This window comes from Leptosomus discolor, chromosome 5, assembly GCF_034619465.1.
Source record: "Leptosomus discolor isolate bLepDis1 chromosome 5, bLepDis1.hap2, whole genome shotgun sequence".
NCBI lineage: Eukaryota > Metazoa > Chordata > Aves > Leptosomiformes > Leptosomidae > Leptosomus > Leptosomus discolor.
This window is the reverse complement of record NC_141395.1, coordinates 925,001-945,676: the sequence shown is the minus strand read 5'-3', so window position 1 is coordinate 945,676 and position 20,676 is coordinate 925,001. Positions and strand designations below refer to the sequence as shown.

Here is a 20,676-nt window from a genome sequence, read left to right as displayed (position 1 = left end):
TGGGAATGCTGGCAACATAAATCAACCACAGTATCTATTACAAATTTATCACTTTATCAGTATTATCTTTGATAGAAGCGGTCCAAACGCGCTGGGAAGTGAACCGTATCTCAGGAAGTTTAGCCCCCTCGTAAATTAATTATTCAGGACACACAGGGCCTGGCCCCTTCAATGTATAGTAATTCTTTCCAGCCAGCATCCAGGACTTTAACTTCGGTGGCAATAATAAATAGGAAAAGTCTCAGGTGAAGCCAGTATTCCAGAGTAATTAATCATCTTCCCCTCATGGTCCCTCTGCCTCTCTCTTGGTTTTCTTTAACAAGGGAATTTCAGTAATAAATCTTTAATGATATACGTTAAGAATCCTTCATTAGTTCTTGTCTGCTTATTTCTCTTGTTTTGATGCTTTTATGTTGTATGTTGGGAAGTTAAAATGCATATGTAAGGAAAAACAGTTATAGAAAGCTGGTAGTTTGGCACAGTCTCTGAAAGGTGGTTTCTTGGGTGTTGTGTGGTACGCTTGGTAACGGGAGTCGTTGGTTTACACCGGTTGGACCGTCGGACGAACCCTTAGATATGGTCACAGAACTACATCAGGATCGCGCAGGGGAGGGTAAAGAACAAAGCGGTCTGTCCTCCCCCGCCGTGGAGGTGAGCGGGGGCTAATGCTCCGTTTCACGGCGTGCAAAGGCCGTGGCACGCTGCGCCGCCTCGGGTGCCGCCGGGGCCCGCGCAGGGAGCGCAGCCGGGCGAGCTGCTGCCGCCGCGGCCGTCGGGCGCTCCGGCGCGGCGGCGGGGATGTGTCTTTAAATAATCCTCGTGAGACGGGAGCAGCCATCAGGCCTATGCGATGTGACAGGGACAGCTGTGACAGATCGGTTCTGACACACTTCCATACCACAAGTCCGTGGCTGGAGGTGACTGGTGTCCTTCCTCCGGTCCCGTCCCCGCTGCAGGACAGCACAACGACGCACGGATGAACCTCGCCATCGCCCTCACCGCTGCCAGGTACGGCGCTGCCACCGCCAATTACGCTGAAGTGCTGCGCTTGCTGAAGACGCGGGAGCCGGCCGGCGGGAAGGAGCGCGTGTGCGGGGTGCGCTGCAGGGACGTCTTAACAGGTGCGTGCCCCCCCGGCGGCGCGGGCACCCCGCCGGCACCCCCTGCCCGCCCTCCCTCGCCGGCCGGCGGCACCGCGCGCCCTTCGGTCCCAGCGATGGCTTTCCGCAGCCGGCTGGGCCGTGCCGGGGTCGGCCGGGAGGCGCAGCCCTTCGGGAGAGCGGGCTCTCGTCCTGCGGAGATGGCTGTCGGGGAGGGAGGGAGGGAGGGAGGGAGGGGGGCGCGGGGAGCGCTGCTGTTTGTAAATATCAATGAACCGACAAAGGAGCCATCTTCCCAGAGTGCAGTGGCATACCATTAGTGTCAATCATCTTTAACTTCTGTCAGATTTTTCACTCAAATCCTAGTGTTTTGGCAGGGTAGACTAAGCTTTACATCCAAACCCTTCTGTCAAGCAAAGATGATATTGTAAAACGCTACGTGCTGTACAGTAATAATCCCATTTACCCAGTCTGCGGGTCGAGACGGAAATCTCTCTTGTTTGAGAGGCGCCTTTCAGCTGAACAACTTCTACCCAGCCTGCCCTCCTCTGCCTTTACAGATAAGGTGGAATTTCACTGTAAAACGTTTCCTTTCAAACCTGGTGTTACGTGAAAACTTTGTTCGTTTTTAAAAACCGTTCCAGCTGTTCTATTCAGACAAGCACGATGTACTTTACAGTAGGTTAAGTTCATAGATAGATTAATAATAGAGAGCGTCAGTGAGCAGGAAAACAAATGGTGTATGTGATTGATACTGTTTTCTTTCACAGGGCAGGAATTTGATGTCAAAGCCAAATGTGTCATCAATGCTACGGGACCTTTCACAGACTCTGTGCGCAAAATGGATGATCAGGAAGTACCAAACATCTGTCAGCCGAGCGCAGGCGTGCACATTGTGATGCCTGGTTATTACAGGTAACGGGATTCAAAGCCCAAACCATTTGTAACCATCGCTGCTGCTGCTGTCTGTAATAAATAAGCGTGCAGAGACGCGTTCGTGGGTTTTACGGGAGCTTTGAATGCACAATTTAATTTTAATTTTTGGGGGTTTATTTTTGGTTTGTTTTGTTGTTGTTTTTTTTTTAAGAGGATTCTGGCACTGTGCCAATTAGAAGACCAGTTTCATCTATTCAGAAGAGCCTGGAGTCTTGTAGTTCTTAGTTAAAACTCACCGAGGCAGAACTGCGGGAGCAGAAGGGCGTTGAGGCAGAGCAGCTACAACAGACTTGTGAAAGGCACCTTTTTAGTGATGAGTTTGAGTTGAGTGTCCAGACTGCTTGTTCACCCCCCTTAAGAAAACAAGAAGCATGGAAAACCTTCCAGAGAGGTGGCCCCCTTCGCACAAAAGCTCCTGTCCCACTAAATACAAAACTCTCTGTGCAATGACTCTGCCGCCTTACGGCTCCGCTCATAGCAGGTACGAATGCAGCGTGTGAGCGGTGCGGTAAGGGGTTCAAAACAACGTGACTAAATTCTGGCGCGGCTGCGCGCACAAGCCCACCCACCCGTGGTTGTTTTGGTGGAAAGGAGTTGCCTCCCTCTGCTGACCTCGTTACAGACGAGGATCCCGTGGCACTCTGCGGGCGTGCTGTCTGCAGGCTCCTGCTTCTTTCCTTATTTGCTGCTGCAAAACCAAATCCCCTTCTACCAAGCCAGCCCTGTCAGTCGAAACTCAAATATTACCTTTGGTTTCTGAAGTCATTAGCATCCTAATGGAAATTCACATTTATAGACTTATCCCAATTCTGTTGATACAGTGCACTTACAATAATGCCTTCCATATCATCATCGCGCTCCTCTGTGAATGTGAATTCGGATTTCGAGTGCACAACATGTTGTTTTTGCCAGAGCTGGCCCAATAGGACATGACCACAGACTGTAAAATTGAGGCATTTTTGGCCTAGTGTAAAATCACTCTTGCATTCTGTTCTTTTTTTGGTGTCTTTCCACATGAAAAATGGGAAAATGAGCTGATAGCTGCTGTAAAGCGCTAGCAATGTGGAGAAATGGGTTGTAATCCTGGTTTCCTCGTGTACTACGAGAAGAACGTGTGTGATTGACTTTATGGCCCTGCAGCAAAAACATGTAGAGTTTTAAAGCCTTGACTCGCTTTCTAAATTCAAAGTAGAAGATGGCTTGATATGTATGAGGGCTCTAATTTATTTATACTGTAATAACCTAATAATTTTAATTGGAAATGCAGAGAATTCTTGTTCTACTTGTTCCCCTGTGTATGTCAGCGTGTGGGCATTGCTTTTCTTGTAAAACAGTATCTACCCACACGCTGCCTCCACAGTACAGCTGACTGGTGAAACTGTACTGAATTTCCTTGAAGTGGGACAGCTTAAACCGAGGAACTGTCTGCTAAATAGAAACTGCTTGTGGTATTTCGTCTTAGTTGTATCCGGGCTTCTCCTGGTGCCAAGGAATACTGCCCAACAAATGGAGATGCCATTGCGCTGCGTCCACTTGCCTTGTGGTAGATGTGTTACAGAATTTTGGCCTGTACTCAGACAAATTAAAGTTTTTTCCACAGGTACAGATTTTTAGATATAATTAAGATTTTGTCAGACAAATGTTAACCTAATGCACTCATTTCCCGTGGGTTTCTTAGCCATTTATGTTCTTTGTTCATAGTCCCAGTATTCCTCCTCTCATTAATGCAAGTTTTGGTGTACACGGATCTATTCTAGTAGCTGCAGTACGTCCCCTTCGCTCCCTATTAAGTACGTTATCTGCTAAAATGAGTTTTGGCTGCCTTTGTTCAGAGGAGCTTCCTGCCTGAATTGTGTCTGTGAATGCAGTACACTTTTCCCCTCCCTTCTGACACATTTCAGATGTTTTCTGTCTTCCCTGCATTTTCCTGTCTGCTCTGCATTCCAGAGTCCAGTAACCTTGTCTGTTAAACCTTAGTTCTACTCTCTGGAAAGTCACCTGTTTGTTCTTTAACTGCGTTTGTGGTGCTTTGGTCAAATGCTTCTTCAGCTAGAGATCTTGGTGGATCTGTTCCGCTCTGTGAAATGCCGAAACCGCGTTGTTTCAGGAGTATTCCTGGTGTGCAGCACCACGGCGCCAGAGGCGCTCCCGAGCAGCCAGTATTTGGGTGTTAGGAGGCTTCTTTTTGATGGGAAACACCGTATTTTACAGTTGTTTTAGTGGCTCTTCGGTTATTTATCAAAGATGGAACAAACTTGTCAATAGGAGGTTGAGAGACAGCTTCCCAGGAGAGCTGGGAGTCCTTAATTCAGTAAATTAATTGGCATAGAGAAACTGTTTCATCCTTGCTCACCGTTTGCTGCGTGATCTAACGGAAAGCACTTCAGTCTATAGGTGGTGTGGTGGACCTAAGTCTTTACTTGTTTCCCTTCCTTATTTTTAACAGTTTTTTACAAAATCACATTAAAAAAATTTCATACTTCTGAGAAAATGTCTGAAGTTTTCTGAATATTCTGATACTGTATATTAAACCTCTGGTTTCCTCTGTCTCTAAATCAATAGCTTTTTCATTTTAAAAAGTAATCATTTGTCTGACGTGATTTACCTTTCACAAATCTGTGTTGACTTCCCCTATTAAATTGTACCTCTCCAACTGTATGCTTAAGCTGTCTATAAATATCATCTAAAAAATGTTCTAATATACATGCTATATATGAAATTTTCAGCTTCTCTTCTAGCCTTTCCAGATATTGAAAACTTACCTTCAGTAATCAGTTTAGACTTCCTAAAAATGAAATATTCAGTGGTTCAGCTTGCGGCTCTCTTGAATAGGTAATTCGTATCCAAGCAGGTCTTTGTCTACCTTGGGTTTATTGTGTTAGTAGTTATGCGAGTCCATTGAATTATTCCCCTCTGATGGTCCTTATTACCACCTAAATATATACCTCCTGTCCTCCTTCCATATGCCTCCTGCATCCTCCTTCCCTTATCAGGGAGAGGTGCGGAACCTGAGGAGAGCTGAACTGACTGCAGATGTTTTTAGAGGGACTTCCAGCACCTGAAATGAAAGTCGGTGTCTTTCCTTTAAATAAAAATGAACCTAAAAAGGGGCAGCTTAAATGATTGCCTATATAAAAGCTGTTTACTTTGAAGTGTTTATAGAAGCCTTTGGTTTTCTGAAATGGAAGCGGAGCTGTTTAATAAGCCATGAGGATAACTGGGTTTGTACCTGTGGGTTTATTTTTTTTTTTAACATCACACCAGAAAACACCGATACATAAATTAAAATTTCCTGTACGAAGAACTGCTGGTTTTCCTCATTTTACCAAATTGTTCTGTTTGTAGCGCTGGCATAAATGAAGAATCCCTGACTAGTAGCATCCAGTTAGTGCCTCTTTCGCCTTTTTTTCCCCGAAATGCGGTTCCCCACTCAGGAATGCAGGAGCTGGGAGCGTTGGGAGTGTGCTCCCTCCAACCCCCAGGGGGGTCTGCGGGTGCTGTGGCAGGTGGGTAGTGGGCGCAGGCTGCGGTGTCGCTGGGGGTTTGCCGTGGGCGTTTATCGTAAGGCTGAGGATTTCGGTGCTGCTGTGCTTGTTTTCTCTGCTTTCTCTCTCCATTGCTGACCCTCGCCCCCTCCCGCCCCACCATTGCTGCCAGTGCAGGCTGTGGAAGTCACTGGGACTTTGTATGCCTTTACTTTTGCCCTCTGTTTAGGGCGTAGATAATTGATCGCTTGGGTTAATAATTTTTCATCTTTTTCTTGTGAGATACTGAGGCACATCAGAACAGAGCTAGGGTTCTGTTCTTACTCCCTCCATTTTAATACGCATTCTGCTTCAGCCTTCTCTTCGTGGCATGATGCAAATGATTGTCCTTTTTTTGGTGAGAAGCAGTTGTTCATTTCATAGTGAGCTTCAAGTAATTGCTGTTTTAAATTTTTCAAATGTTTGGATTTGAGATTCCAGTGAGCAAGATTTTCCAGAGTGAGGTGTGGGATGCCAAAGGCCTGATGGCTCAGTTTAAGGTTGTGGTCTGCTGACTTGCTTAGGAAGTCAACTTCTAGTGACGTCTGAGCATCCCGTTCAAGGGCCTTATTCCTCAGAACTTCTGCGGCTACCGTTTAACGCCAGGTCATGGCCACATGTGAGATCTCTGATTTTATTTTATTTTATTTAAAAAAAAAAAAAAAAAAAAAAATAGTTTGACCTGAGAACAAAGGTGACGTTCTGGTGCTTTATCTGGGGTACCAGGTGTGCAAGAACAGAATCCCTGGTGGTGCCTGACCTGTTTTGAACCACGTCCCTTCTTTGTTTCAGCCCGGACAATATGGGTCTGCTCGACCCAGCCACCAGCGACGGCAGGGTGATTTTCTTCCTGCCGTGGGAGAAGATGACTATCGCCGGGACCACAGACAGCCCGACGGACGTTACCTCCCATCCGATACCAACGGAGGAAGATATAAACTTCATTTTGAACGAAGTGCGCAACTACCTGAGCGTGGATGTGGAAGGTAAGCCTTTGCCCGCGCGGTTTTTCCCTGGGCAGGTCCTGATGGCTCCGTGGCATTTCAGCTTGAGTCAGTGCTGTCTGTCTGCCTAAAGTTTGTCTGGGAAGAACGGTTCCTGTGCACCTGGGTGTTCCTAAAATTAGCAGGACATGAGCGTCATCATCATCTGTGTTTCAGAGCTGTAAAACGATGCTTTTCCAGGTACACGTGCGCTCCTTGGGCCGTTTAGATGGAAATCGGTCAATAGCTGCACCTTCAGAGGTCACACAGCCTCCGTCCAACTGGCGCCAGCTGTCCAGCTGCACAGCCGAGTCATCCCGGTCTCCTTGGGTGGCAGGCACAAGGTTTTGCAGAACTGGGACAGCTCAGTCGTGCATCAGCTCCGGCACATCACATAATTTACCTGGTTTTCCTGAAGGAAGAGGTGTTCCGACTCTTCCTTTTTCTTTGTTTTCATTTCCATTTTTCTAGGCACTTTGTTACTAGCATTCACTTTTCTTGATGTGGTAAATATCTAATAGTGTCAGTTTTCAGTGGGAGAGGAAAGTATCACGGGCAAAAAGGAGAATTTATAAGAATTCCGTGGTGGCAGTTGTTCCCTTCAGTAACCGCGCTGAGAACGTGTCTGTTGTAAGCTGCTGGCCTGCTTTGACTCGGGGCAGGTTTGGAGGAGAGAGGCTGCTTTCCTTCGTAGGGAGGGGTTTTTAAAAATTACTCCGTGCAAGCATTTGTCCTTCTGTATTCCTGTCGTAGTAGCAGCAGCGCTAAGATAAATCTGAAAAGCACTCGGTCAGGAACATTGCGACCTCCTTAGGTTGAGGAAGACTTGGAAGTGCTGGGGTATGCGTCTCCTGAAGGGGCGACTGGCGGCTCCGTGTGTGTGAAGTTCGGAAAGAGTCCTCGGGAAATGTCCCCGTGAGTCTCTTGAGCAGAAGTCGATAGAAACAAGAGGGTAGGCCGGGCAGGAGCCGGTCGGGTTAGGGCTGCGAGTAGGACCGGGGTTTCGCGAGGTGTTTCACAGAAGCAGTTCTGAGTGCTCCTTCTGGTGCCCGAACCCTGCCGAGGTGCGCGCTGGTTGTCACCCGGGCAATTAGCGGTGTTTATGGATTGCCTGCTGTGGAGTTAACAACGGCGCTGGCCGTATCGGCGCGCTGCAGACCTGCCTTTTTGCTGCCAGAGACAGTGCCAGGGTTATCAACTTACACAGGCTTGGACGGGTTCCAACTGTTTAATTATAGTGTCACGCATGCTGCTTTTTCTAGTTTCATTAGTTTATAAACCTAATATGGTATCTTATTTCTGTGATTAACACTTCATTTTGGCAGGTTAAACATGCTGGCAGAGCACCATTGATTTCTGAAATCCATTTTGTGTTCTTTGGGGGATATTTTTACACCCTCTTACTGATTTTTCAATTATCATTTATTTGAAAGTTGTATAAAAAAAAAACCAAAACCCACATTCCAAAGACTTCAGTATAAAGCAAATCGGTCGATTTTTCTATTGCAAACTTAATAAGCAAGAAAATTAATTTCATTACATTTTCTGTTGGTCCTGTGGTTTACATCTTAAAAAAGGAGTGACTTTCGGAGGCTGGGGTGTCTTCCTACAGCTGCGAAGGGCTTTTTGTGACTACTGGGTGCCTTCAGGTTTTCTTCCGCCAGGCTGGGTGAGAAGCAGGGTTGGCTCTAGGGCTGGGCTCGCCCCTGGGCAGGCGGCACCGGGGTGGCACGGGGGAAGGAGGCGGTAGGTGGCCCTTTAGTCAGGCGGGTTGTGAGCGGGACAGCGTGTCTGAAGCAGGGTACGGAGGAGGAGGCGGCAGGGCTGGAAGAGGCGGTGGTGTCGGAGGCGTGCACTCCCTTTGGGTGGTTTTGGACAAGGCAGCCGGGCCCTTTCGGTTGCCGTGCAGCAGCAGATGCTGGCGTGGGGTACGAGCTTTGGGGACGTGCTGCTGCCGACCGCAGCCCTGCCAACAGGTTTTCTCCTCGGGTAGGTGTAACTGCGCTTACGCTAAAGGCTGCGGATAAACGTCGCTTGTCAAGAGGAGAGCTTGGGAGAATAACCTACAAGCTAGAGGAGAAGCTTTGAAGTCCTTGCGCTCGTGTGGAACAACTTTGGTTTGGTTTCTAAACTGCGATGTAAGGGCTGTCCTGTCAGCACAAGCAAGCAGAAGGCTTGGTGCTGGGGGGCGTGTGTTGGCTTTGGTACGGTTTGGTTTTTGGGTTTGGAGTTTTTTTGAGCTGATTGGTGAGTTTGACAGTTGAAACTCTCTTGGTTGATCGGTTCCCAGGATATGTCTGTTCTGTTGGATTTTTAACCGGTGTGAAAACCAGACCCCTCTGTCCCTGACTGCTTTGGGCTAGAGAATAGTACTGATGCTGAGCAGGGCAGTGCTGTGTTTGATTCTGTAGCTCAGCTTATTCCATTGCCGTGGAGAATCTCCTCCAGCGTTTTGAGGTGCTCGGCTAACAGGCACGGTGTGGTGCAGTCCGTATTCCGCAGCAGTACCTACGCGGAGGCAATGCCACAAAGACCACGGGAGGGATACGAGATAAATGCCCATCAGTTCCTGGCTGACTTTGGCTGATTTTGGTTCTGGGCAGTGAGAAGAGGAGATGTGTTGGCAGCGTGGAGTGGCATTCGTCCTCTGGTCACAGACCCCAACTCCAAAGACACGCAGTCGATATCCCGGAATCACATCGTTACCGTTAGCGACAGTGGCCTCGTCACGATAGCAGGTACTGGAAGTTCTCTTGAAGTGTAGCTTTGTCGGGCTGCCCCAGGGTATTTTGTTCAAAACTGTTCTTGTTACAGGGTAATCCTTCACGTTCCTATAATTCGATAATCATCTGTCAGCGGTAGCATGACTGGCTTGTTGGAGCAAGTCGAGTGAGAATAATGTGATTTACAAAATATATATAGTACGTACAGAGTTCATATTCCGCTTGCTTTCCCCAAATAAAGAGGTGAATGTGTGGTGACAGGTGGGAAGTGGACAACCTACCGTGCCATGGCGCAGGACACCATTGACGTAGCTATCCAGGCGCACAATCTGAAGGCAGGTTCCAGTAAGACCATTGGGCTGCAGCTACAAGGGGCTGAGGACTGGAGTCCCACTCTCTACATTAGGCTGGTCCAAGACTATGGACTTGAAAGTGAGGTGAGTCTTGGTTACTCTTGATGCTCCGATGTTTGTGTCGGAAGGTTTTGTTTTCCCACTAAATCTAGTGCCAGCATAACTCCCTCACAGCTCTGTTGAGCCTGGTAGGAGCTTATTATCTGGCCGGGGCAAAGACAGTTTTAACAAAAATAAGTTCTAGTAATTGCTCTTCTTTTCTTCTCTTTTCCCTTCCTCCTAGTCTTGACTGCTTCCTGCTTTAAAATGTTACGACGTGTTAGGGTCTGTCTTCCTTTGAGCCCAACAGAATCGCAGATGTGAGCGCAGCGTAGCCGAAGAGTTGGAGCGTCATTAGTCACCGTTACAGGGGTACCTGCGTGGCGGTGTCAGCGCTGGTCCGGCCCACTCGCAGCACGGGCGGTTTCCTCGCACCCCGTCAATATCTAACACCCTCCTCAGCCTGTTTGTTACTGGAGAATTGACAAGACACACGCGTGTGCATTTGGTGTGCTTTCCCCAGCCCACTGATCTGTTTCCAACTCCGTAGGTGGCTCAGCATCTAGCTTCGACGTACGGTGACAAGGCTTTTGAGGTGGCCAAAATAGCCCAAGTGACAGGGAAGAGGTGGCCTATTGTCGGAAAACGTCTTGTATCTGAATTTCCTTACATTGAAGCTGAGGTATGTGGACAAGCTACGTAATGTTCTTTGATTCCCTGCTTGGGATAAGCAGGTTCTAGAGCAGGTCTGTCTCGCTCTGTAAAACATCTCCACGAGCCCTTTCCTTTGGTGAGGTCCGGATTTTTTTGCTGTTCTTGTTTTTCCCCTTCCCCAGAGCAGCATGCTTTGTTTTTGTGTTTATACATACGCATATTAATATATTTATATATAATTAAATATTATATAATTATAAAAATTATATGATGTCTATTTCTTATTTCATGTACACACATTTGATCCCAGATGCATTTTATGAAACGTTCCAAGGGAACGGGAGCTTTTCAAACCCTTCTCTTGGTTGGGTGGGAACCAGTGACAGCAAGTGCGTTTCGTGCAGCCAGCCCAGCAGTGCGGTTTGTAATGCTAAACATCGTTTCCAACAATGCCTGTCTGCTTCCTCATCTGCATTTTTTCCCCTTGCCTTATTGTTCTAGGTTGTCTATGGTGTTAAAGAGTATGCCCGCACGGCGGTGGATATGATTTCCCGACGTACTCGCTTGGCCTTTCTGAATGTGCAGGCTGCAGAGGAAGCCCTGCCAAGAATTGTAGATATAATGGGGAAAGAACTTAACTGGAGTGAGCAGAAAAAAAAGGTACAAAGGGCCTTTTTCATCTGAAACTGTTTTGTTTTTCTTAAGTAGTTTCCATGTTAACGATCTAAATTAGCTGAATAGAAGACTTCAAGTGATGCTTTCTTCCCGGGAGAATGATTCACTTGGCGTGTTTCATCATAAAGGCTTTATCAGAATAGCTGTGCAGTGAGTTGGTGTCGCCCGGGGGGTGGAGGGGCAAGGGAAGATCTGGGCCCTGTTCTTCCCCAGCTTTGGAAATGAAAGCAGACTTGGTGTTACTGTCCGGTTCCTGTTACTGTTCCTGTTCAAATATTTTGTTTACTGACCCTTTTCAACAGAGCTGCCTCAGAAAAGGAGGCTCTTGTCATCTGTGTCACTCCTTTTTGTCTGCTGTGTCTTTCGGAAGGTGGTGGTACTGCGTTTGCACGGTCCTCTGGCCGGAAGGAGAGCTGGAGGTCCTTGCTGGCTCCCTGCGCCCCCCGCGGGGCTGTGCTCGGGGACTCCTGTGGGGCTCCTCTGGCTCCGCTCGCAGTGTTGGTCACGGGCTCTGTGTCCCAGCTGGCCTCTGCCCGCTCTGCAGCGCCCAGCCTGCGGTCGGAGGACGTGCCCTGACGAAGGCATCCGCTGCGCCGGTGTTGAGCTGCGCCCCGCAGCCCGTTAGATCTCCGCAGACCAGCAGCGCCGCGGGTAGCTAGCTTAGACGTAGGCATCCCCCCTGCTGACACGGATCCTGCCCCTTCCCAACCGTCACATCCCACCAGGCAGCAATGGTCACTTCTTGCTGTTTCCATGACAAGATGAGTGCCCGGGCCGCTGGAGGCTGTGCTTTAGTGCTGCCCACAGTACGGCGGAGGAAAGGCCGCACCCAAGCGGGACACGCGGGACCTTCCGTAATGAGAGATTAGAAAGCGGGAAGCTCGAAAGCAAAGGCTTTGAAAGCCGGGACACCTGTCCTCACCCAGCCTGCAGGAAGGAGAACTCACAAGTGCTGCACGCGCCGGTGAGGCTCCCAAAGCCGTGGGTGGCTTGTGTCAGCTCGCTAGTGCCAGCAAGGCAGTCTGTGTTCCCCGAATGTCTGCTGGAGTTTCTTTTGGAAGGGTCTCCTTTTCTTTCCAATGAGGCTGAACCCCCCCCCCCGAGTTACTGAGCATCTCTTCTGTAACCTGTCATGGGCCATTGTGAAGTGCTGCATTTTTACAGCCGTCTTGCACGTGCGCTAGTTCAGCTGGAGGGCCGAGGCGGTTCGGTGCCTACCCGGGAGAGCGTTCTGCAGTTTAGATCTGAGAGCCAGACCTTAGATAAGTCTTTGTTGGGTCGGGACTCGAAGGCTGGTTTGTGTGCGTGTGCTGAAGTACGTCAGAGCAGCCCGGCGTGCTTTAGTTGGTCTCCTGATGCGCCTCCACGAACAAGTCTTTGCTGGATGAGGTGGCTTCTGTGTGCGTGCCTGGGAGTGCTGTGCCGCTCTGCGGCCGTCACCTGGCGTGCTCACTCTGGGTTGTTAGCTGCGGTGGGGGCTGTTCCATGTTGGTGCCCGTGTGGCAGGTGCTCGTGTGGCTCTCAGAGCCATGTTTGGTGTCCCCATCGCTGTAGAAGGAACTCTGTTCTGCAGTACTGTGTGTGCCAGGTGTTTATCCTGGCTGTGGAAGACCTTGCACTAAACTTCCAGGTAATAAATTAACTTTACTGCCATCAAGACAACTAGTTTAAAACATAAAGAGCCAGCCTGGTGTTGAGCCTTCTCATTTTTTTGCTGATTTTGGACAGTTAGGTGAAACACTGCGCTCAGGTACCAGCTGTGAGTTAAATGGCACTTCGTAGGCCTGACCTGCCGGTGCCGTTCTTCCTGGAACAGGTAGATGCACAGCCTGGGACCGAAGGCATGCACAGTGATTAGGAGTCTTTACTAAACTCAATACCTCTTTTCAAGACTGAACAGTGCCTAAACTTCACTTACTTTTTAAATACTTTTCAGCTACTGTCTGCTTAATTTTTGAATCTTATGTAACTTCTGGTTAAGCGGAAGCAGCTAATAAATACTGCATTAACAATCATTGTGTAAGAACGTGCTCTTCCTCAGCTATACAGGTTTTCTTTTTTTGTTGTAGGAAGAACTTGAAGCTGCTAAAAAATTTCTCTATTATGAAATGGGCTACAAAGTAAAATCAGATCAATTAACAGACAGCTCTGAAATCAGCCTAGTGCCTTCAGATATTGAAAGGTAAGTAAAGTAAAAGAGTTCCCTATGCTGCTAGGAATTAATACCTGTCATTCTTCTGAGAGCAGTTTTCCCCACTGATAATCCTTATCTTGCAGGTACAAGAAGCGATTCCACATGTTTGACAAGGACAAGAAAGGGTTTATTACTATACTCGACGTGCAGCGTGTCTTGGAGGTAACGTTGCCTTGTGTTCTTTTGGTTTCCTCTTTAAGCCTCTTATCTAAGTTTGAGTGTGGCATAAATGATGCTGAACAATCCAGTTGACATACTTCTGTGCTTTTTTTTTGGCTAGAGCATCGGTGTGCAAATTGCTGAAAAGACGCTTCATGATATTCTAAATGAAGTGGATCTGAACAAAAACGGACAGGTTGAGCTCAATGAGTTTTTGCAGGTGGGTGTCTCTCTGTTCCAAGAGAAGCTGTGCCTTTAACGAACAAAGGGGAGTGTATTTCATTTTTTCCCCTCTTTGAAGGGCTGGGTTGGTGACTAGGTTAGCGTCACTTGGGTGAACACTGTAGCTGGTAGGTGACACACGGAGCCATCCTCGAGCAACACTGAAATTAAAGGTTGTTTGTTTGGTTTTTTTTTTCATGGGAGGAGAAAATGAGACCCAAGGAACAGGTCCCATTTACAAAGTATACCATAGCACAGACCTGAATTTGGCTTTTTTAATACAGAAATGCTGTTGAAATGTAGTCAGAGTGGTACAGTTGCCCGTTGGAAGTCACATGGCAGAGTTACGCACGCTGACGTTGACCTGGGTCTCTTCAGGGATCAGTGGTTTCTGAACTATTTCGAATACTTTAAAGAACGAGCTTGAGGTTAAAGTACGTCCAGTCCATGTAACCCCATTTGGGCTCCCGGGCTGGTGATCTCAGTTTGTACGAGAGACCTGACATTTGCAACCCGTTCATCTGCTTTTTGCAGGGCTGGAAAATAAAGCTGAGGGTGCTACGGGGAGGGGTTTTTTGCCCAGCCCCTCTTGCGGGGGCAGTTTGCCAGCCAGCTTTGTTTGTGCAGTCTTTCTTGGGGTGGTATTTCAAGTGACTGCCATGTCTTTCCTGCATGGTGGCAATGATGAATGCCGAACATGAGATAAATTAATGCTGGGGATTTTGGTCAATGTCAGCCCTTTCTTCACTGTGTCAAGTTAAACAAACAAGATCAAGGCAAAGGAAATGGTAATTGTCTCTCTCGAGATGAGCTGTAGATAAGAGCAGAATTGTTGAATCTAAATGCAGAAAATTTTCACAGGTTGTGTCCAGCATTAGAAAAAAGGACTATTTATTTGCCTAAAATGCAGCAATTTAGCTGGGTAACTGAAACGCACTTGGGGGAAGTGGGGGAAAAAAACCATGGAGGGGAAAGAAGAAACAATGGCTTTGGGAGTTTATGCTTATGTATTCAAACAGAAAAGAAAATCACAGCTGCTTTTCTGGCTATTGAAAAGGGTCTCCCTCTGACATCCCTTTGCATGTGAAAACTTCGAAGCGGTGGGGGGTCACCCGCCGTTTGCTGGGAGGGCTGTGCTGAACTGTAACGTGGTTGGTTTGGACACATCGTGGTTAAGAAGCTGAAACAACTGGTAATTACGTCTGCTGTGGATGTCTTTGGTGGCTCTCCGGGGTTTTTGCTTTACCGTGCTGAACAGTCTCGCTAGGGGTTGCCTGCCCTAAGTCACGGTACCTGTAACGCACCGAAGACAGGTCTCTGTTTTGGGGTAGTTTCTCAGTGATTCTGTAAGCGTGCAGTGCGGTGGCCGCTGGCATCCCCACGCGTGTCCCGGTGCGGTCTGAGCGCCTCACGCCCGGCGCCAGGCGCTGCGGGGCGATGGCTGGTGCCGGTGCCGCTCCCTCCCGCCGAGGCAGAGCGCAGCACGGCCGAGCTGCCGCCTGGCCGGGCGCTGAGGGGGGAGCGTGGTGATGAAATTAGCAGCAGGTTGCCATGGAAGGAACAAAATACATTAAATGTTTGTTTAATTTTTTTTTTTTTAATGGATCTGTTAAGTCTGTTCCCAATACTTCCGTGTTTGCTTTCTGAAAACTTTCAAGTAATTGCGTTTTACTGCAGAATGCTTGTGGAAAGCCATGTGCAAATATTTGTGGACGTTTATATTCGACTGTAGGAACACGTTGTACCAGGGTGGCTGCGGGGCTGCCCAGGTGGGGAGCGGAGCCGTGCCAAGTGCTGTCATTTGGCCAGCTGCAGATTGCCAGGGCGACTCAAATAGCGCTCTGGTGAGAACTGGTCCCGGCAGGCAGCGGCGCTCGCAGGTGTTCCACCAGGGGAGGGCGGACCGCGTCGGTCAGCGTTTCGGACAACCGGGTCGTTCCACCGTGGCAGGCAGGCAGAGCTCTGGCAGCCCTCAGCTGCGCACGGAGCCGTCCGAGGGCAGCGGCTGTTTCTCTGTGTACAGCAGCCTAGTGCTGCTGTCGTGTATCCTCAAGAAAGGAGGGGAGGGCCTTGGGAACTAGTTTTGGTGTGTAAAGGCAAAAAAACCCCCGTGTTAAATCAGGAGGAAGCTGTTTTCCCAACAGCAGATTCCCTTTGGGGTCCTGACGGGCCAGCGTAGCAGAAACTCTTGTTTTCGTGGCGCACCAGAGGATCAGTGTCTGGTCTGTGGTCGCTTCCCAAAGAGTGCAGCGTAGTCAGAGCAGACAGACACCAGGCTGGTGGTCGAGTGTGTGGTCAAGCAGGACGCAGGGGTGCGAGGGCAGTGCCTCCCCCCTTCACCTCCCTGCCTGTGCACAGGGATCCCTCTGGAAGTGGGGAGGGAGGCGAGGGAGAACGCCAAGCCAAGGCCATGGTGGGCTTCCCTCGCTGGCTGTAGCTACTGCTCCTGGTCCTCTCCTTCCCAGCTCGGCCACCTGCCTTGCCTCAGGGCTGCACAGGGTAATCCAAATGCCTTCAAATGCGGGGAGGCTTTTCCAGCCGGGGCTGGGTCTTCCCCTCTGTCCCTTCCCCTCACGGTTACTCATTCCAGCTTTGACAGGGTTGATACCACATCTGCATAGGTCTAGCTGCAGGTATCATTAATAATTTTCCTATGGAAGGGAAGAAATCTGAAGGATTCCTAGCGCTCAACGGGAGTAAGAAATTGCGTTTTGGAAGTGCCGATTGCTTTCCATCGTAGTCTTTGACAAGCTGACTGCATGTAATTTCGAGTCTAATGCTCACTTTATCCATGGGATAAAAAAGAATTAACTGAAATCTTAGCGCCAGTGTGTGCCCGTTAGGATAGAGCTGAGTCCAGTTTCAAGGACTTAAAGGCAAATTAGTTTTAAAAGTCTATAAAGGAATTTGGATTTGAAAGAATTGTGGAAGTCAAGTATGCTATCTCTACAAAGAAGGGCAGATGAATGAAAAAGGGTATGATCTGGGGTCAGCAGTAGATCAGGAATAGTGTTTTCCTATTAGTTACATTTTTAAAAAAAAAAAAAAAAGAAAGCACCTGTGAAACAGATAGGTTCTTGAATGTCACTGAAAAAACCCCGATGCTGATGGTTGCCTGCACTGTTACTTCCAAACGGGCTGTGTTTGGTACTTCCACCCTTCCTGTCACCCATCCTTGCCCAAGCCTTTCTTGATACTTCTGGAAAATGTGAATGAGCTTTGAGGTAAGTCTTTGAAACCCTACAGCAGTTCTGCTTTATATACGGAAAAATCAGTTCTGCATATTCATCTGCTGCTTCCCGTGGGGGGCCGTGCCTCCCCCTGTGTCCTTGACCTTGCAAACGAGCTAACGGGATGCTCCCCTTCTTGTCCCCGAAGCTCATGAGCGCCATTCAGAAGGGCCACGTCTCCGGGAGCCGGCTGGCCGTGCTGATGAAGACTGCCGAGGAGAACCTGCGCCAGCGGGTGGTGATTCCGGTGGACCGGAGCGGTGGGGGACTGTGAGTGCCAGCGCCACGTCTGCTCGCGGCCGCGCTCTGCCGAGGAACATTCCAGCGCTTCTGGCTGTCCGTGCTCGCTCGAGATGACCAGCGTCTGCCCGTCGGTGTAGCTCTTGCAAAAATACATTGGTGCGTTTGTTTCCGTCATTAACGGTTTTCTGTTCAGCTCTTAATGCTCCAGCATGTGGCCTTTCGGGCTGGGTGTTCTTCAGACACGGGGGTTCGTTGACAAGGGTTCAGGAGCGCGGTCTGGGAGGTCTGGGTGCGCACACAGGCACACGTGCACACGCTGCCTTGGTCCTTGGTGTTTGTGTCACCTTTACCTTGAAAGAAAGCGGTGCTCAGGAAGCCTTAAAACGTATCGCATCGGGTCTGGCAAATATGTGTTCAGTATTTAAAAGCTGCTGATCTGTCCTCTTCGACAAAGAGCAGGGGGGGAAAGCTGGTGTTCTGGGGTGGAGATAGTATCCCAAAAGGAACACAACCGGCACTTCTGAGGTGGTGATTACGGTGAAGGACTGGTGTGAGCCTTCCTTCTGTAGGTGGTTTTGGGTTTGCTCTTCCCAGGGCTCTGTTACTTCAGTGGTACCAACACTTGGCCAGACAAAATATCAGCGGTGTGAAGCCGGAAAACTGCAAGACACATTGATTAATCACCCAAGCTAATAATTTCATTAAAAGCTAGGGGACAGCCTTCCTTGCTCCCCTGTTAATAAAAATAAGGTTCCCCTAATAACTAGCATTGTCTGGCAGGTGATGTTTTAGGCTGTAATTTGCTTCGTACTGTTTCCAGTTTTGGACAAACACTGGCGATAGGTAGAACACGGCAGGTTTTGAGAGCGTAACAGACTGAACTGGTCATTTAAAAATGCTCAGACACGAAGTGAAACAATGAAGTTTGTTTTGCATTCCACTAACTTTTCTGTAACAGTGAAAGGGCTATTATTCAGCAGATTAGTGAAAAAAAAAAAACAAAACAGGACCACCTCACTTGCTGTTTCCAACAACACTGTATCTGGCTCTTTGCCTTTCTGGTGTTAGCTTGAGGAGGTTCAGGATCAGATGGAAGATTTCTGCCTCGTGTAGAGCAAGGAAGGGAAAAACATAACAATGGGTTATTGATGAGTTTGTCATTCTGTTGTATGCTTTGAGTAGAAATACCAATTTATGACTCAAAACAAGCTTCAGTTCCAAGGTGTCAGAGTTTCTACTTGTGTAAAACCTGATGTGTTTTAGCTGATGTCACCACTTTCGCTAATGGAAAGTAACAGTGCAGGAATGACCGGCAAAGATCTCGTTGATCTTTTGAAAGGGAAAATGATTACATACACAAAACGGGGATGCTGAGGAGTGTTGGTGTGCAGCCTAGTAAGTGCAGATGTTGTGTTTGGCAAAGAGGCAGAGCCCTTAAAAAAAAAAAAACAAAACCCACCAACAACAAAAAAAAGAAACCACCGAACAAACAAAAAAAAACCAACCTAAAAATTCCAGGGTTTACAAATAGTAGATTAAAAAAATAAAAAAAGGAAAAAGAGCAAGCCTCACTGAAAATTCTGTAAATGGTTACGTTTCTGTCAGCCCAACAGCTGGTAAAAGCTGGAGGGAAGGAGGCAATCTCGGGGGAGAAAATGCCTTTCAGGTGGTTTTTGCGTGTTAAATGTGTTTTGGCGCTGCCTCGTACCCGGGCACAAGCACCGCGTGTGCGGGGGCTGCGGCTCTTCTGCGCCGAGCCCCGCGCCGGCGAGGCACAGTCCCTGCCCGCGGGAGCTCGCCCTTCTGACAGTGGAAGAGTTCTTCTAGGAACAAAGCGGGTGGCTCTGTAGTCCTGTCAACTTTTCTTTTTGAGAGGTGTTCCAGTATATTCAGGTGAAGCGTGTGATGTTTGGCGCAGCTTCGTGTTCCCAGACCCCTTGTCCCACGAGCCCACAGGACCAGGTTTTACGTGGACTGCGGAGCTGGAGGGGAGTGAGCGTGCAATGCATGGGGCAGTTCGGTTCCCTGGGCAGGGCGAGGAGGGGAGGGGGTTAGGACCCTACTATTAACAATAAGCTAATTAAAAAAAAAAAAAAAAAAAAAGTAAAAGTAATGAGACCTTTTCCAGGCCACACAAAGAAAAATATTTGCAATAGTTAACGTCCTGTCTGTGGTTTAAAGAAAAATTCTCCTCCCCTCCTCTATAAATGGCTCTGTTAAGAATTAATAATACAGGTTTACCTGTAAAGCCAGGATTTCCGCTTTGGACCCAAAGCGTGCTCTTTGTCCTCTTTTTTAGTAGTATGGCACGCCAGATGTGACTTGGGATTTTCTTGGCTGTGTGTCCCCTCCGATAGGAATGGGCTTTGCATCTTTGGCACTTCACTGTCGTGCTTCTCTGCTCCCTTGTCTTGTGTGGCCGCCCTGTGTACCCAGAGGAGGTGGCACCGGTACCTGAACCGGCTGAACTAGACGTGGGGGAAATCTGGAAGTATTTATTTGTCACCTCCCATCTGTTTTCAGGAATGTTGGCTTCGGTGGTGGCGGCTTTTTCCTTTTCCATGTGAATGTACTGTAGAAAGAGGTGTAAGCTGTCGCTGTCCGGCTCTGTTCTGAGCCTCAGTGGAAATGTGGGGTTTTCCTTTTTGGTGTTGTTGTTTGAGGTGGGTGTTGGATTTCTGGGTGGGGTTATTTTGTGTTTTAAATAAACTGCATGCCTCGGGGCGGGGGGATGCAAATACAAGCAGTGTGCTGGTGCATGTGTGTGTACATGTACGCGCGCGCGCACGCACACACGCTGCCTGTTCTGCACGTGACACTTGGGTGTTTTGTCAGGTTACTCTTCCAGACCGAACTGTTCAACACTGTGTTTGAGGCTGGGTTGTCATTTTTATAACTGTCTTGGTGTTTTACTGCCATTATTTATTACTTTTGATATACAGAATGAGCCGCATGCATTTATAGAGCAATAAGAGGATGTATTTAATGTGCCTTGTTTTTAACTGAGTACGAACTGAAAGCATGAATCAATAAAACTGATTAAAAACGGTCCCTTCGCTGGCAGTTTGTTATGGCAGTTACAAAAATAACTTCGATGAGCCTTGAAAAAGTTTATTTTTAAAGGCAAAACGTTCAGATAGATGTTTCTCGGTAAACACAACGTAATTTTGTCCGTGCTTTCCCATTTTAGCTCGGAAAGCAGCTCTCCGTGGTTTAAAAGTGAAAATGAGGCGTTAATGCGGCGCTTAGCATTCTCGGGAGGTAGGAGCTGTGCGCTGGGCTGACACAGGGTAAGGCATTCCGCACGGCCATCGCCGGCTGAAATTACAGCCAGCCGACGGCCTGGATTTGGGGGGGGGGGGGGGGGGGGGATGCCAGTCACGAGTGTTCCTTTGCACACTGATGAATTTTGTCATAACTGAAATCAATAGAAATGAGTGGAAGAGATTTCATAATCCATTTTGATCATTTCACATGTCAGGTGAGCGCAGGGTTGCCATGTGTTGATGAATGTTCCGACAGCAAAAATGCTATATATTTTCATTGTCGGTAAATCAGTAAAGCTGTTATCAGTTTTAACGCAATTTTTATAATCTCCATATTATTTTATAGGTTTTAATTTACACTTGTAATAGGGATGT

At 48.2% G+C, this 20,676-nt stretch overlaps 1 protein-coding gene across 1 annotated transcript in view; it reads left to right on the top strand.

Moving 5' to 3' along the window:
* GPD2 (glycerol-3-phosphate dehydrogenase 2) overlaps positions 1 to 18,483 on the top strand; it is a 59,801-nt gene extending 41,318 nt beyond the window's left edge. The window contains exons 7-17 of the mRNA XM_086465453.1: positions 957 to 1,121; positions 1,871 to 2,015; positions 6,353 to 6,546; positions 9,147 to 9,281; positions 9,528 to 9,703; positions 10,209 to 10,340; positions 10,814 to 10,972; positions 13,057 to 13,169; positions 13,265 to 13,343; positions 13,462 to 13,560; positions 16,941 to 18,483. Of these exons, the coding sequence (XP_086321579.1) occupies positions 957 to 1,121; positions 1,871 to 2,015; positions 6,353 to 6,546; positions 9,147 to 9,281; positions 9,528 to 9,703; positions 10,209 to 10,340; positions 10,814 to 10,972; positions 13,057 to 13,169; positions 13,265 to 13,343; positions 13,462 to 13,560; positions 16,941 to 17,066 (1,523 nt within the window). The 3' untranslated portion in view covers positions 17,067 to 18,483. The remainder of the gene's footprint in view (positions 1 to 956; positions 1,122 to 1,870; positions 2,016 to 6,352; positions 6,547 to 9,146; positions 9,282 to 9,527; positions 9,704 to 10,208; positions 10,341 to 10,813; positions 10,973 to 13,056; positions 13,170 to 13,264; positions 13,344 to 13,461; positions 13,561 to 16,940) is intronic.
* The last annotated feature ends 2,193 nt before the right edge of the window (positions 18,484 to 20,676 follow it).